The 17,731-nt window shown below is 45.1% G+C and overlaps 1 protein-coding gene across 1 annotated transcript; it reads right to left on the bottom strand.

The window, feature by feature from the left end:
* Positions 1 to 1,415: 1,415 nt before the first annotated feature.
* CHRNA1 (cholinergic receptor nicotinic alpha 1 subunit) lies at positions 1,416 to 10,757 on the bottom strand. Its single transcript, XM_053982323.1, has 9 exons — positions 10,715 to 10,757; positions 8,814 to 8,959; positions 8,624 to 8,668; positions 8,065 to 8,174; positions 7,629 to 7,824; positions 6,772 to 7,009; positions 5,453 to 5,676; positions 3,943 to 4,182; positions 1,416 to 2,022 (listed from the first exon to the last, which is right to left on the bottom strand). The coding sequence occupies exons 1-9, from the start codon at positions 10,755 to 10,757 to the stop codon at positions 1,891 to 1,893; spliced, it is 1,374 nt and encodes a 457-aa protein (XP_053838298.1). The 3' UTR covers positions 1,416 to 1,890.
* Positions 10,758 to 17,731: the final 6,974 nt, after the last annotated feature.

The raw sequence follows: 17,731 nt of genomic DNA, 5'->3' as shown, positions 1-17,731 counted from the left end.
AACCTTTTTCTGAGGAAGTGGAAGGAAAACACTGGTACCTAGCTGTGTATAAGGAGAGCTGGAGAAGCAGGCAGGCAGGCACGTGCACACATTCACTTTGGCACACAAATAGGGGGAATTTGGAGGCCAAGACTCAGCTCTGCCTTGGGGAAACTGAACAAAGATACTGTGGATGCTCACCATGAATCTTCTTACTTGATGTTTATTTTTAATGCTAAGATTCAATCACATGCTGCTCTAAGAGGATTGTTCTGTCAATTTCAGTGCCAGTCAGAGGCTCTCAAATTAAGTTCCAGGCACCATTAGGGTGCAGCTTAGCTCATCGTGAGCTGGGAGCTGCTGACTCCCCCCAGGGGCTGGGAGCTGGGAACTCCCACCGGAGATAAACCCAGCTGCTGTGAACATTCCCTCTATCAGCAGAGGTGGCTCCCAGCAATACGTCTTTGGCCTTTGCTTACAGGGTTAATGATCATCCAGGGAGGCAAAGATTACCATCCTTTAAACCATAAGAATGGAGCAGAGTGCTACAAGTGATCTATTACCCCAGACAAACTGTTTGCTTAGAACTCCAGCTCACCAAAACATTGTCCAGCAAACACTACGCAATGCTGGGAGTGTTGCTCAAGTGCCTCATTTTCCCTCTAGTGCTTCAAATGCCTGTCCTCTGCAGGCATGACATGTTTTAACATAATACGAATTATTTTACTAAACTCACAGCAAATTGTTTACAGCTGTTAGCAAAGTAGTGCTGTTGGCTTGGACAACCAGCTGGAAAAGATGAGTAACTTGTCGCAGTTGCCCCACCTATCCTTATTTATTTTTGAGAAGAAGAGGTAGCGCTGCTGGTATCGCCACACGGCATTATTTGAACGCAGAGAGGCTTCTTGCTTATGTCGAATGTGGAGTAAACAAAGTCTGGCGGTGCTGGGCAGAGGCAGCACTGCTTTGCTTTAGCCACCAGAGCGAGCTGCTGCTCAACTTTTGAGCAAAGCTGGCGCGGCTCCTGGCGCCGCTCACGGGAGGAGCGCTCCTGCCGCCGGGTCACGCACAGGCACGGCTCAGACCCGCACCTTCCCTGCCACTGAGCCAGGTGCCGCCGTGGCTGACTGCAGTGCTCACCGTCCATTGCAGCAGGGCAGGGGACAGTTTCAGGAAACTCAGAGAATCGTGTTTAAATTAACACCTTCAAGGTCGATGGTGCCCCCCAACATTAGACATCACTCCAAATGCAGAGTGGAAACCAACCTTCCAAAAGCAGAGTAGGCTGAATATGGAGATTATTCTAGAAACAGGTTGGATCCTTCCCACAGTAAAGAACAAGTAAATATCTCCTCTTTGCTGCAACAAGAGCTTCTATGGGTAGAGTCATGAATGACAGTCAGTTCAGATTTGTGTGTGAAAATCAAGTGTTTAAGCATGGAGTTTGAGATATTTCTGACAGTTATATCTAGTGTTATCAGAGGAGTGACCTTGCTAATACAAAAGCCACAGAGCAGATATTAAAACCAGCTTGAATGCCAAAGCTAGATACAGATTTACAGCTCAGCTAAAGCTTATTACACTGCTATTGACTTCACTGGAAAAATATCTGTTGCTTACAAAGTCAGACAGTCTTATTAATACATTAACATTTTTAATAAAGGGTAAAATGGATCAAAACCTGGCTGACAGCCATTCAAGTTTACCAGTAATGCAAGTGTTTCTTTTTGGCAATTAAATGCTGCTGAGCAGCACCTCAGAAGTGTGAAGTATGGAACCTTACGTTTTATTATCCCTGTTCTTTCCCAGCTGTTACTGATTCCTGTCAGTGAAACTTTCAGAGACTGGCCAGATTTTGATGGTTAGGATGCTTTCAGATGTTCAGGGTAGCAAATAGTCTCCAGCTGACATTCATCCTTGCTGATTTAATTCAATAAGGCGACCAGCAAATACAGCTAATGTTCCTATAAAACAAACTAGCATAAATATGCCAAGGAGGAGATGATCAAGCACCATTGCAACAAACTTCCATTCTTCTGCAGCCTGGGGAAAAAAACAAAGGCGATGGTAAAATCTCTGCAGAGCCCTGTTTGTTACAGCGTTCTTGTAATTTACTGTCTTGAGCAAGGGGAAGGCTCTTCCCTAAGTGCCATTATTGCTATGTGAAAAATGCTCATTTTCTTCTCAAAAGCAAGTCAGTGGTTAAGAAGGCCTAAGCAACCTAGATATACAAGATCCAACACTAAACTAACCAGAAACCCTGGCAATTTGCTGAACAATTTCATTTTAAAAAATGTTGAAAATGTAATTGTTAGGCCAATTGTTGATTCTGAGAATTTAAAATCTTGAAAGCAAAATGCTTAGTTCAACCCAAATGACGTTTGTTTTTCCGTTGCTTTTTTGTTCTCATGGGTTATCTAGGCAATTCCTATTAATTTAACCTTAATCCCTGCTTTTCATACACTCTAATGTCTTGTAAAACCTTTTTGGTAGCTCCATTAGTCTTTTTTCTAGTTGTGGGACACCATGAAACACTCGCTCTGTACCTTTTCACTGGGTGCTTTTGGTGGGAACCAAGCACAGTAAGAGCATGCAGGGTGCTAGGCACCAAGTACAGCAGGGCTTGTGATTTCCACCCTGGAGCTCCACCTTAAGGAGTGACATGTGCTGGCCTAAAGCACCTTCTGCTTGTGCCTTGGTTCTCCCACAAGTAGAAGAGGCTGTTGTAATTTATCTAAAGGACACTGATGAGTACTATTTTGAGGTAGTTCAGAAGTGAATGCAATGAAGTGGAAGCCTTCAGAAGCCACAACCTTTCATTTATTTAGGGAACTTGACTTTTGAAATCCCCTGGAAGTGATATATCAATAGTGCCCAGATGACACAAACAGCTGGGCTCCACTTCCGAAGGGGGCATTTGCTGGTAACCTGAAGACCCTCCTTGTAAGCCAAGGAGGAAGTGAAACCCAGAGATGTTGAAGCCACGCCAGCCCTGCTGAAGACAACAATTTGTCTGCAGAGAGGCAGAGGAGTCACGGGGAACATGAGACTACAGCCAGAGCCATTTCACATGCTCCAGGAATTTGGTCACAGGAACAAACACCGTGGTGTAAATCCTGTCCGTGGGAAGTAAGCACCTCCTTTTCAGGAGAGTGGGTCAAATTAGTTTCTCAGAGAGCTCCCCTGTCTTCAGACTAGCCTGCAGCTCAACAGGAGAGGTTTGTGACCACTTAGGAAGGTGGAATACCAGGACTGAATTACCCCTGCAAATGCTGTGTGAGCTGTGCAAGCTGAAATAAAAGAGGGGTTAATTGTACTGAATGTGCTAGAAGGAGACAGAGCTAGGTTTTCCTAGGGAACACTGCCATGTGTGACTCTATATGCTTTTATCCTTCCTTTGGCTTGCAATGTGGAAAAAGTCAGTAATCAGAGTGGCTCATTACATACTTCATTTGGAGGGACTACTTGTATTCAGGAATAAAACAAAACCTTATCAAAATTGGAAATATAATTTGTAAGTTACATTTAACACTTCTCAGATAACACTACTAGTCTTTTGGAGTTTGCCTTGCTTCCTGGGTTTTCAAAAGCAGTAGAATCTTACTTACTAGGGCAAGATGCCTGAGTGGGAGACAGAAGAAATGTGTTTTGGAACTTGCTTACAGTTCTTGAAACTGGTTTCTTACTCACAGACACTCCATCTCTATGGATTCACATATCACATAAGAAAACCTTAGCACTGACACTTTTTCCTTTTCTATTATTTTGGGAAGCCAATATTCAATTAACGTCTGTGACAATTATTTGTTGCTCCTTGTTGACTCTATTAAGGGGAGAGGACTCTCCGCTGCTAGAGCCAAATCACGGCTTGGAGTGTTTTTGTAAGGCAGGGATATTTTGCCAAAAAAGTAAGATGTAGCAACTTGAAAGCTAGAAATGAATCATGCACAAAAAAAGCCTTACATTGCTGGCTTCTTGGTCCGATTTCATAGTTTCTGCAATGTATTTGATTCCCTCTATAGCGTTTTTCACGTCTGGATTTTTGGTAAGTGGGGAGTAGAAGTTGACAGGCACAGAACCTGACTTTCCAGAAATGTCCGAAATATCAATATCTTCTGCAAAAATATTTTTGTCTTGTTTGTCTCTTGATGGTCGTTTCATTGTAGAGAAAAACATGACGTTTGGGATTGTGTCAATAAAGATCTGAAAACAAAGGGAGAAGATGACAGTTGCTGGTCTGTGGGGCTGTGTTACAGCTGCAGCTGTGTGCTGAACAAAGACAAGCCTCTCCCTCCCAGATCGCTTCCCGTGCTGGGTCTGCTACAGATTCCCTCTCCGACTATGTCACGGCCCACGCCTTAGTTACACTGGCGCTTTTGTCAGCCCCGTGTCCCGGGGCAGAGGGAGTCACCCGCAGGCCTGCAGCACGTTTTCTGACAGCCATCCCCTGCCCTACACCCGACAGCCACACGTGAGGTGGGGAGTGATGCCGCGGAGCAGATCCTCAGCTAGCACGAGCTGACAGAGCTCGAGCCATCCCATCTAACTCGAAACATACTGCCTACAAATCTGACTGAAGAATGGACTACAAAGAAACTCTTTTGGCTACTTAAGTTTGATTTAGCTATTATGAATGTTTGCTATACAGGCATATAAGGTTTACAGTAAGAGACTTGCTGCCAGAGCAATGTTAAGCACATGCAGCATTTCCTATTGAAATTCCCCTTCTGCAGGGGTTGTTTGTGCTGCAGAGAGAATCTGATATAAGCTGTAAACTTAAAAGCATAATTAGAAATACACAGAAAAAACTCCTTTCGAGTCATGGTTTAGTACAAACCCAGGCAGGCTTCAAAACAGCAAGGATTACTGAAAAAATCAGATGATCTTTGATTCTGTCTCCCTGGCAAAGAACTTGTAATGACAGACAACCAATTTTTTCTATGTCTTATGATTACCATTTAGACTCCTGTGCAAGGATCTCCCAAAGGCTGCAGAACAACTGTATACTGGAAAAGTACAGATTTTTTAGGTTTTGCTAAACCATCTTTTGCAAAATGGGATGCTGAAGTCAGGTATTTCCAGTGGCCTTTGTGCTCTGCACTTGTGCAGGCTGGTGGCTGGTCACTGGCAGGCAGCAGTGCCTTGCAGTCAGATGGACAATTAGACCAGGATATGTGATTCGTGTCCAGCTGGACATTTTCTTTTCCCGTTCCCTACCTCTAGCTGCCCGCGTTTTGCCTCTGTTCCCTGCATGACTCTACCCCAGTGGACAATTTTGTTACTTAAAGGAGCACTTTAGCAATCTTGCTGACTTTACACACAGCTAAGTAGTAAACACTGGCTCTTGTGCCTAGAGACCTTTAACATGATGCATTTATCTCCCCAATTCTTTTTTACTTTTATTAGAAAACCTGCCAATAAAATATGGAGCATTTGGCGGAAGCCAGCAAGTGTGCCAAGGCACAGAGCTCACCTTCCTGACCCAGTGGGGCATGGTGTGCGTGCTCGGGGAGCGGTGGTGGGTGTTGATGACGATGACGGTGATGATGATCGAAGCGATGACAAACACCATGGTGAACAGCATGTACTTGCCAATCAGAGGCACTGCGCTGGAGGTGGAGGGAATCAGCTCCACGATGACCAGCAGGAACACAGTCAAAGACAGCAGGACAGAGATGCTGAGGGTCATTTTCTCACCTGTCATAAAAAAGCCCCCCAAAATCATTGCTGCTCCTATCATTCAGTGCAGAGAGCATTTATTTGAGAAGCAGGATGTGGGTGAGAGCTGTTCACACAAACATCTGTGTGCATTTGCAGTGCTATAATCTCTGCCAGCATCCAAAGCTGCTTTGCCAGTAGGCTGGGCAAACCTAAGAGCCTAACAGCCTCAGCTCCAGCACTAAGGTGGGAATTACCAGGAAAAACTGGGCTGAAGTGTGGGTGCTGAATATTTTTACTTGCTAGGAGTGTTTTGTGGGCTCTGCATTTTGAACAATGCAGCATATGCACCTGATTAGTGCTTGCTCCACAGCCTCCTGAGAGTTTGCTTCTCTTACTCTCTGTCTCTGGGCTGAGAGAGCAGACTAAAATCACATCTGACATCAAGTCAGTTGCTATGCAAGATCTCCTTGCATGTGGAGGGTGTCAAAAATTAATTATAAAACATTATTCACACATTTTTTTAAATCCAGTTCAACTTTGTAGAAAGTTTTCCACTCAAAAAATGCATCAAGTATTTAATAAGAAGGGGCTCAAACTGCAATTAAGCAGTATGAAAATCTGACAAAAGGATAGAAGAATGAAGCAGAGGAAAGGTTGCAGGGTGCATGAGTGGCTCCGCAGAGACAAAGGAGGCCAGAACAGGTCAGGATTACTCTGTGTCACACAAGGCAATGTGTGTGTGAGCAGGTAATGAGCTCTCTGCTCTGACATGATGCAGAAGGGCCTCTGTCACCCCTGTGTGCTCATTTACTGCAGTACTAACACACTGACTACCTATGGCAAATATGGCCAATAAAATTATCCAGCTAAATCTTTAGTTTGCAGAAGTTAACTGGATAGATAGTCAGCAATTTCTGTGGGAAAGTGCTCCAATTTATTTATATCAACAATTTAAGTTTTCAGCACTTATCCTTTCTTTGCAGAATATTTAAAGCCATTACTTTCAGTGGAAATGTCCAGTTTTAGTATGCACTGGCCTCAAGTTGGCTGTTGGTTTCAAATACTGGGAATTTCTCAGGAACTTCTTAGAAGAGCAATTTCTATAGAAGTAGTATGAATAAATTTACATACCTGAATCTGTGGGTAGGTAAAAAACTAACCCTGTTAAAAAGGAGAAGAGCAGGCAGGGGATGATGACGTTGACAATGAAGTAGAGAGGCAGGCGTTGCATGAGGAAGTGGTAGGTGATGTCCAGGTAAGGGGTGTCAGGGCAGCAAGCGTAGTAAACCCAGTGCTTCCAGCCACGGTAATCCTTCATCACCCACTCCCCACTCTCCATGAAGTTACTCAGATCTGGGCGATCACTCTCCTGGCAGCAAAACACCCAAAACAAATTCTTAATACCAGGCATTCTGAACCAAATCAAAACTTAGCAGGTTTGGCACAGGAACAGGATTCCAAATAACTCATGCACTTTATGGAGTTTTTTTGGTGACTAAACAGCTCTTGTCTATGTTATTTTTCCTTAGAATACCACCCTCTACACAGCATTCAACTAAATATTTTACAGAAACAGTCAGGGATAGTAGACTGAAAAAATATTACAGATAGGAGACATATCTGAGGGGACAGGGAAGGAGTCTTTGGCAATGGAAAGTCATGAGCAGAGAAAATATACCCCCTCAAAAAACCCCTAAACCCAAGAAAACAAACAGAAGCAGAACAGGCAGCACCATAAAGAGTGGTGCAAAACTGCCAGAGGACAGACAGGAGACTGTTAGGGCACAGGGATAATATGTATGCAGAATTTAGGAGCCAAACAAGGAAATCTTGTGCTAGATCTACAAAAGAGAATTTTCTGTTTTACAGGTAGAGTCTGCTTGTTTTTCCAGTCAAAACTAGGTCATATTCCATTCTAAATCTGAGATTTCTCTTAAAAACACGTGCAGGTCTTTGCTGCATTTCCCAATTACAAACTCCTTGCTTACCGGGTTGATAACAACCATTGTACCATCATATGTCCAAGTTCCCAACTTCATACTGCAGTTCTGCTGGTCAAATGGGAAGTGCGTGACTATAATTTCACAGTAACTCTTAAAAATAGCTGGTGGTGTCCAGGTGATCAGACCTGTGTGCTCCAGAAGGACTTTGGTGTATTTTACAATGGCAAAATCACCGTCTGCACTGCAGAAGGAACAAGGACATAAAATGCAATATGGGCAGCATAATCAACAGAGTCACAAAAGGATTTCTCTGGCTGCGGGTCAAATGACTCCCCAGTGCCTGCTCCTGGAGAAGCTTACCCTGAGGAATTGTACCCACTGGAACAGATGTCATGGGAAAACTGTCCCACCAGAGTGGTGCCACAAGGCAGAGCTCCTCCCCCCTCCCTCCCTGCCTCCCTCAGCAGCTGGCACCCCTTACTTGTTGTAAAGAACAAGGTCTGGCCGCCAGATATCATCTGAGGGGATGCGGATTTTTTTTACGCCACCATAGTCATCTGGATTCCATCTGAGGTTGACGTCTGTCCATTGCTAAAAAGGGAAGATTTCAGCCCCTGAGAGCCTCGCCCAGCACTGGGGTTAGAGTACTTCCCAGAAACAGCTCCTCCTTTGCTTTAGGACATGCAGGTAAGCATAAACATATGGGAGTGGGACCCCCCAGCTCATTTTTTACATTAACTTATATTTGGTTTAAGAAACTTATTAAAAAACCCTCAAAACCCCAAAAGAAAATAATACAAAGATATCAGAAGCCTACTGTTTGAAATACAACCCCAAATGCTTTTCTTAAGACTCCTAGTGTCCACCACTAAGAATAAAGTGTCTACCACTTTATTCTTTAGATGTCAGTAAGAAGAAATGCTCTGATATCTGACCTACCCCTCCAAGCTGCCCCTGAGTATGAGAGTGTACTTAATGCCTGACTGTGTTAAATGCATTTATTTGAATTAGATGAAATGGTTAAGACTATTTAGAGTTACCTGTTTCAGGCGTACGTTGGTTGTCACAATCTGATTTACTTCATCCTTAAAAAAAGGGAAAAAAAAAAAACGAAGGCAGTATCAGCAAGCATCAGGATTAAAGGATAAAAATTGTTTCCTTAGAAAAACAACACCATTTGGCACTATCACATGAGCCAGCAGCTCAACACTCCCCGCGTTCACACCGTACCACGCTAATGAGCTGGATGAGCTGCAGCCCCACGGTGACGACGACGGCGTCCCGATGGTCCTCCACGGGCCGCACCACCTTGTTGTAGTTACTGAACAAGTGCTCCACCAGGCGAGTCTCGTCCTCATAGCCCCGGGCCAGCCCAGCTGCGGAACAGCAGGGGTGGCACCAGTCAGAAGGGCAGGGAACAGGCGACAGCACCATCAGTCTGAGGCTGGCATGGAGGAAATGCTGCCAGGCAAGCTGCTGGTGGGGGATAACACCAAGTCCTCCCTGTGACAATGGCCTCCAACCAGGAGGTGAACAAATCCAAATAGGCAGGATCATGAGTATCAGACCGAACATTAGGGGTCTTCCAGCCTGAAACTGTGCTAACATGCAGTACTTATGGGCAGTTAAACACAGAAATCCAGTCTCAGGGATTTCTCATGTCACCTTTTCCACCTTCAATTCCACAGACCTTCTGTGACACTGACATGAAAGGTGAGGGCCAAGCACACCAGCCATGGAGAAGGCATCACCATCCCCACTCCTTACATCCTCAGTCTAAGTGGAACAAGAGCTCCTCTCTACAACAGGAGTTGCTCGGATTGTGCAGGTGGTGAGAGAAGGAAACCACTCGCTGTGTGGGGTAGGTCCATGGACAGCTCTGCCCACAGGCTGCCCAGCATGACTTGGCCATGCTGTGCCAAAGAGCCTTGAAAGAAAAATTTCACAAGTGAAAATGGCAGGGAGCAACCCTGTTCCAGTGGAGCATTCATGGTGCCTGTGCATGGCACTGCATTGCCAAGAAGCAAGGGCACTGGAAAACAGATGGGCCCTGCTTCCAGAGAGCTGTGGCAGAAGAAGCAGGCACACAGTGTCCTCAGATTGTAGCTGCTTCACTGTTACAGGGGAGGAAAGCAAATGGGAGGGGTGCTTGGGGATGTTTTTGTATGTGTCCCCTCTTAGAGGTAGTGAGAGGGAACAGAACAGTTGAGCCTCACTGCAAGCATTTTTGGCACATTGCACCCTTGTCTCCCCCTCTCTGTTGAATCCTGGGCGACAGAAGTCAACAAGAATTTTGCTGCTGACTCCAACCTAAGCTAGGATTTCTGCTGGTTTCCTAACTGACTTTTCATCAACTTCTTTTACACAGCTGAGTTGAGATTGCCAAGGATTCTGCCTTGGCCTTGTCCTGCCATAAGATTATATTAAAATAATTGGATGCCAATCAGAAAAGCTGTCTATTGCAGACATACACTGTTTGCTTCCTCTGCCAGGAGGCTAAACGAGGGTAGGCAATTTTTACGTTATGATTACAGCATCACATCTAATTGAAGCTCTATGCTTTATTAATGCAATTAAAATCCTTTCACATTTGCTCCCTTCTGGTGTAACTTGGTAAGAATTTAGTATACTGCTTGAATTTTCTGAAAAGCTTTTAGGATCACAAATATTTCTTCTTTTAAGGGACAGTTTAAAAAGAATTAACTCAGTACAACACATGCAGCTGCCAATCAATTCTACCTCCTTGTCAGTTACCCCACAACATAATGAAACTTCTTGTAATGATTTTTCACATTCCAAATCATGCTTACTAGATCCTTTCACATATTTTGAAATACACATAACACTAAGGCAAACGGAAGCATGAAAAAAAGATTGCAGAGAGAAAAACAATTAAACACAAACTTCTCTGCTCAAAATATCTGGTGCCTGAAATTACAAATATCTGAGCTGCTACTAATGCATTCCAAAGCTTTCTTTTAAATGATTAGGTGTGTTCATAAAACCTTACCAGCAGGACAGGCTGCTCCTGGAACACACACTCACTCATGCTGATGTGTATGCAAAGCCCTGGTCCTACGTGCTCTGGAAGGAGACAACACCTCTTCAAGGCAATGGCTGGAACACCTTACCTGAGGAGATGAGGAGGAGGAGTACACAATGGACCTTCATCATCCTCTTGCTGCAGTCATACAGACTGAGGCATGCACAAAGCACCTCTGAGGTCTCTTCAGAGGGGGCTGTGCTGCCTCACCAGGGTGCTGCCAAAATATACCCCCCAGGGTATTGATTTACAGCACCTGTTCTGGGAATGACAGCTGAGGGCCACTGCACCACCAGGCTGGAAACAGGAGCACAGTGTGTTTCACCCATCAAATATCTTCTGCAGTTTACAGAAGGTCAATTTTTTTTCTAAGTATCAATGTGATCTGTGACTTGGTAAACAAACACACACAGAAACTAAGGAAGGATTATCTGTAAGTAACAACATCTTGGTGAGATCTCAGAAACTTTTTGTGAATAGAGCAACTTGCCAGGTTTAAGGTTTTGTTTCTCTGAGACAAAACAGAGCACAGTCACTTATTTCTGATACACCCCCACCAGTGTACAGACAGCATGCTGGGAGGAGGCTGCTCCCTTGGCTTCACAGAGGGATGGGAAAGCTTTGAAGAACTAAACATATTCTCAAGAGAGATCCATCTCCTTGAGTCTATCAGGACTTCCTGGTAGAGTCCCCAACTTGAAAGCTATTAACTAAGAGAAGACACCCCACCCTCCTGCTGCCACCTCTATACTTAGTAGACTGAGAAAGTCAAGTGGTAGAAAGATGACTGGTTTGTTTCTACAGCAGGGCAGATCCAGTGGATTTCTGTAGAGTGTGCAAGTGCTTGCTCTTTATTGCCATAAATCACCTAGAAAGGAGAGAAAAGCCATGTGTTTGGTAATAATACTCATTCATTCAGGCTAGCAAAGAAAATAAGGAACAGTGGAGAATTTTTATATATATATATATATATATATATATACATATACACACCTATTTACCTCATAGATACACGATTATCTACTCTGAGCTCAACAATATCGCTCAGGAACAAAACCTTGAGAGAGAGAGTCCTGTGAAGTGTTCAGCAGCATAAGAAAAGTAAGCCCATCAGTTTCCAGGACAGGAGATGAAGCAAAACGGAAAGATGCCACTATAAATTTGTGAATGTTCTTTGCAGTTCAGGTCATCTGGTTTCAAAAGACTTGGAAGAGGCCCAGGAGAAAGGGACAACAACATCCACAGTGCAAATTGGCTTCTGTACCTGGAATAGATAAAGAGCATGAACCATCAGTCTGAAAGCAAGAGAGAGTTTTGGTAGGGTCTGTAAAATCCCAAATGGTCTGGAGAAGGCAGATTTAGATTCACTTACTGGCCCCATGCAAAAAAGTAGAGGGTGTTGAGGTGAACTTAGACTTGTCCAGCTCAACCAAGACAGTGGAGTTGGGTGCCGCAGGAGTGTCTGTTTGCAGAGGTTTATCTGTGTTCAGAAAAAATGGTCTGCTAAATGATTTCATACTATTGAATGTACACACACACTCCCCCTAAGAAGTCTGTCACTGAAGTCCCAGAGTCACAAGCCTCAGGTCTCTGGGGTGGTGTCCTGGGGATAGATTGCCTAATGCTAATGGTGCTCTTGCATTTTTCTCAGGCAACTGCCATGTAGAGATAGGACACGGCACTAGGTGACCTGCCACAACCATTCTTACAGTGTTCCAAATTCCCTTTTCCAGAAAACATTTCCCACAAAAACCTTCCTTAGCTTTGCCTCTGGGTGACACCAGATGTATTTTCTATTTCTGCTGGATATCTTTTGTGCTGTCTGCCAGCTGGCTTGGTGTTTCATGCTGGATGCCTTTATTATTATTTTAATTATTTTTTAATCACTTTCCCTCACCCACCCCCACCTCCACTAAGCATTCAGCCTCTGCATTTACATTTATCCTCCAGTAAAATCTCTCTATCTACGTAACTCTGGCCTCGTTCCTGGCCGGCAGCTCCCATTGTTGCAGAGATCTTATTTCAAACCCGCGTCTGACTGCTCCCAGCCTTTATCCCTGGCCAGGCAGCTGCCGTGGAGATACAATTGCATGGAGGCATTGTGGGAATGCTGACCAGGGCCCTCTGGATCCTCTCAGAGTCCCAAAGCATTCCTGCCCACCACAGGCAGGGCTGCCAGGTTGGCTCCAAGACGGATGGAGGAGAGTGTTACCACGCTCTGGCACACGACAGCTCTCGGCTAACAGAGGTGTCTGTCCCTCCTGACAGCCCTTGGAGCCAGCAGGGTGCAGAGTGTGTGGGGGCCCCAGCAAGTCTGCAGCCCCAGCAAGGGGATGTTTCTCTTGCAGCTGAGCCGAGCGCCCCAGCCTGGGAGCCAGCCTCCCCCACTGGCTGGAAGTCAGCGCTCGTGCTGGAAGAGGAAGGAGCAGGTATTTGGAGAAGGCCTTTGGGGAGCAACAGCCTGGCTGCGAGAAATATTCCCTGGCAGAGGCACAAAGCCTTTTACCTTGAAAAAACCCCAAAGCAACCTGAGCTACTGCAGTTAAATATGGACATAGAAGTGAATGCTGCTTCTTGTTCAACTAGGGAATGTGACCCATCATGACCGAGGTGAAAAAGCAAGGGAAGGGGCTGAGCTACACTGAATGCCTGAATTTGATCAATTGCTAGGATGGGTATTTTTCTTCAGAATATTCAGTGAATTTTTTGACAAATGTTTCATTACCAAATAAAACCCCCTTTTTACACCTATCTTAACTCCAACCTTTTCGTCTTGTTTTTGTGAGCCCCCTCCCCATCCTTCACACAAACCCGCTACCCCCCGTAGTAATGGCAGGCCAGCCTCATTCAGATCGATTGGAAAGCAGCAAACTCACTGCTTGCTGAACGTAGGGCATTGCTCCTTCCATCCATGTACGAGGAACAAGCCCTGCAAGGGCTCCTGCCCGGAGGAAGTCAGCTGTGAACCAATACTCCTGCAGGTAAGTTGCTTTGGCAGAGTGATACCGTACAGACACGGGCAAGGTGAGCAGAGTACCTCATGCTTTTGACAGAGTGAAGGATACAAGATTTTAACTGAAATTTTTGTCACAGAATTGCATGCAGAGAGGCAATGCCCGATGGAAGAGAGCAGGTGCCAGAGGCTCCAACAGACACACGGATGACAGGGCCTGTGGGAGGGTGGAGGTGGTGAGAAGCAGAAGCAAAACTAATAAAAAGAACAGAGAAAGGTTAGATAGTACATCAGGGAAATTAAAGGAACGAAAGCTTGAAAATAATAGCACTGTCCAGCAGTTTTAGCTTCAGTTTTCAAATGCAGTATATACCTTTTAAAATGTATTTTTGTATCAGGAAAATTGTTGGCGACAGTAGATTATGGCAGCAGTGAATAAGGCAGATGGTAGACAAGTGTTTGTGAGTTTGCCATGCGTTTGTTCCCAGATTGCCCCCCGTGGTTACAGCCACGGCACAGGTTCCCCGCTGGAAGCCCGGCCGCTCGGCTCCGTGGCCACCAGATGGCAACAGCTGGATGAGGAGATGAGCCGGCACGCGGGAGCGCGACCGCGAACTGCCCCCGGCAAGAGAAAACGGGGAGCAAATATCTTCCAGAAGAAATTCATTCAAGGAATTAATGACAGTCTTGAGATGCTGGAGGACTGTACTTACCCGGTTTATTCCAGTGCCCATAAGAACATGCTAAGCATTAATGTACATGTCAGAACGTATTGATAGACAAAATTAAATTCCTCAAATCACGAAATCCAAAGTTGCAGTTTTCCATACTCAGACACACCTCTACCAACCCACAAATATGTTTTATCGCCACTGATGTTTGTAGCAAATTTGGTTTCAGCACATATTTTCTTTGTTTTCTATTACATCACCCAAAGGAATTGAAAATACCTAAAACTTGCTCAAAAGTGGTGATCTTAACCTCTGCAATTTCAGAGCTGTCATATTATGGCAGAGACATGGTGCACAGTTACCTAATCTGAACAATGCTTCTGGAAAGAAAATAAGAACTTGAGTCTGGAAAGAAAGAGTAGAAAAAGGAAAAGGTCCCCAGTGAAACAGGGAAACCAGAGCCACAAAAGACATCATTAGATGTAACAAGTGTTAATCAAAGTCAAGTGAGAAGAGACACTGCTCACCTTTAAACTGGCACTGGCCCTCATGGTCACACTTCTCAGAAAAAGGACACTGTCAACAGAGGCTTATTTACCCACTTTGGGCAAGGCAGTGCCCAAAGCAGCAAGAATTAAGACAGGAATAACTGAAAACAGAATCAGGAGAGGTGACAGGCACAAGCTGAGCGACCACAAAACGTCCAAGGAATCAGTAAGCAGGCTGCAGTGTCTCACTGCCTTTTTGCTATGGACACGCCAGGAAACCAGTCCTGGAGCTGAACAAAGTTACTGAATAGAGCAGTGGCAAATTTAACTCCAGCTGACATCCCTGACATGGTTACTTCTCAGGCTCCCATCCAAATATAAGGCTTACCTCTGGGGCCAAGGTGCATCATGCTGGAGACCCAAACAAGAAACAAAAGAGGACAAGTCCATTAGCTGTGAGGTTTGCTCTGCCCTGCTCCCATGGGCCACTCTGTCAGCACAGCAGCTTGTGTGAACCATGCCAGAGTGGTGGGGACAGCAGAGGAGCAGCTTTGCTGGTCCATCCCCTCAGGAAGACTTCCCTGCACGGCAGGACTCCTGAGCTACTCTGCTTCTGTGGTCAGGAAAATCTCATTAATTCTCAGATCAACTAGGTGACACTGGTATTTATTTATTCAGCACAAGCTCAAAAATGCACTCATCTGACAGAGACCACTGCTGCTACCTGTTCTGAACTTTGTCTGTAATCATCAGCCATGAGTTTTCTCTCTGCAGCTGCAAAAAAACTCCACAAAACACAAAAGTCTGATAGTAAAACCAGGCAGAAAGGGTGGCCTGGATGTCAAAGCTGGGAACCAGTTCCACTGCATCCTGAGACAGCAGGATGTGGAGACAACCAAAGCAAAGTTTAAATGAGTGTTAGGCACCCGAGTGCTCTCCTAGGAGTGTCTGCCTCTGGAGGTGACATTATTATCTTTCAAGTGCATATTCAGATGCTATTTGTAAGGGTATAATTGAGCTACTACCTGTGCAGAAAGTGGAGCTCAGCATTACCTGACTTCTGGAAATACATGTATTGTATCCCTACCCCATTCCATACTGTGGCTTTCACGAGTGGGACCACAGGGACATTTAGCCTGAAGTATTTCTCTGGATGCTCACATTTACCTGTTTAGATACATCTGTCTGTTTCTAAAGGCAGATGATTCTCCACTGGAGTAACTGCAGAGCAGACTGTTCAAGTTTAGCTTCACATAAAAGCTGCTTGTTCAGCTCCCATGAGGTCTGACATATTTTGGCCAGTATGCCATAGCTCAGAGTTTTCCTGAAGGCATTTTGAGGGGTGCTCCACTAAACAGCCAGGGGAAAGAAGAGGTGGCAATGTAGGATTGTTTTAATGCTTAAAGCAGCTGCACAGATTGACAGAGGTCCTTCTCTGATTGCTGCCCACAAGGACATAACTGACTACAACCCTTCTGCAATGTCATCACTCCCAAATACAAAATAAATCCTGAAACATGGGGCACCTCACAGCACATTCCCCATATAACCCCAGCTATGGAATGAGAGCATATCCCTCTGGATGTCACCTGCTTCCCATGGGGCTCTGGTGCCATGGTGAAAGGCAGACATGTTAAACCATCCCACATCACAGCTGCAGTGAGTGCAGCTAGGATCAACTTTTGTGATCCTGAGAACACCTCTGTAACCCTGTGAGAGCCTCAGGGTGCCTGCCCTTGGGGTGCAGGTTCTCTCATTGCTGTTATGATCTGGATTAACACACAGAATCAAGTTTGTTTTATTTTGAATTCTGCCAGTAGGCTGAGTGGCAAAGCCCTCTCCCTCCCCACATGGTGCTTCCGCTCCATAAGCCCTCGGTGATCCTAGAAAACACTTACCACAGATCTCTGCAAAGCATCCCTCCCACCTGAGGCTGCAGTGTTTGCCTTCAAAAAGTCAACATCTACCTCACTGTGCTACCTGAGCCCTCTGAGTGTTTTAAAGCAGGAAATGCCACCCTCCAGCCATGCTCCCAGGGACAAATTTCTACTCCTGCACATGACACACTTGGAATTGTTGATATGTACTTTACCCAGGACTGACCTCATGCCAAATACTCACTTTTATTGCTTATGTTGGGATCTTTGCCAACACACACAGAATTTTCTTGGTAATTAGTGGAAAATACTGACTTCTGTGGCTCCTGGTGTGTAGCTCTCACCTATCACACAGAATTTATTTTGCCTCCTTGGCAGCCTGCAAGATCTTGGCTGCATTAGACAACAGGGAACTTACAAGCTTGTGTTTACATTTGATAAAACAGGAAAACAAAAAAATACCCTAAACTCCAGAAACACCTTCAGAGTGACAACTGGGTCCCTGCAGGAGGGTGGGGGCTGGCAATGGCAAGGCACAAATGGGTGGCACACTGATCACCAGGCAGGAGTCAGGGGTGGCTCCCACTCCTCTGACAGCCCCACAGATTTTACTCAGCATTTCACATGAAGACAAATTCCAGATTTCCCTGCGCACCAATATTTGGGATTTGACAGGAGTTCAAAACACCATACTCAAGGCAATTGGGGGAATATCTTGGTAAACACACTCCACAGCAAGAGGAGTAATGTGAGTGTAACCCAAGCTGTGCAGGAGCCAGAGGAGCAGCCCCATAAGAGAAACTGGCACTGAAAAGAGACAGTTCCAGTTTAATGAGTCTTAACAAAGCCTGGTTTATGGATTAGCCTGATTGTGAAGTTCATCCTCCTAGCAGACAAAGGCTACATCTACACTGACTTGTCACACAGCCCTGGAGTTTGCACACTGCCTGTGCTCACACATAAAAGGTTTCAGCACTGAAGCAGCAGTGTCCAGATGACACACCTGCAACATCCAGCCCAACCATACTGCCTTCACTAAAAAGAATATTCCATGTGACCAATTTCCTTGGTCACTTTTCCTGGCTACTTTAGGTAACCAATTCTGAAAGCTTTTTA

Source organism: Vidua macroura, chromosome 7, assembly GCF_024509145.1.
Source record: "Vidua macroura isolate BioBank_ID:100142 chromosome 7, ASM2450914v1, whole genome shotgun sequence".
In the NCBI taxonomy this organism is placed as follows: Eukaryota; Metazoa; Chordata; class Aves; order Passeriformes; family Viduidae; genus Vidua; species Vidua macroura.
Note: the sequence above shows the minus strand (reverse complement) of the source record. Positions and strands in the feature narration are given on the sequence as shown.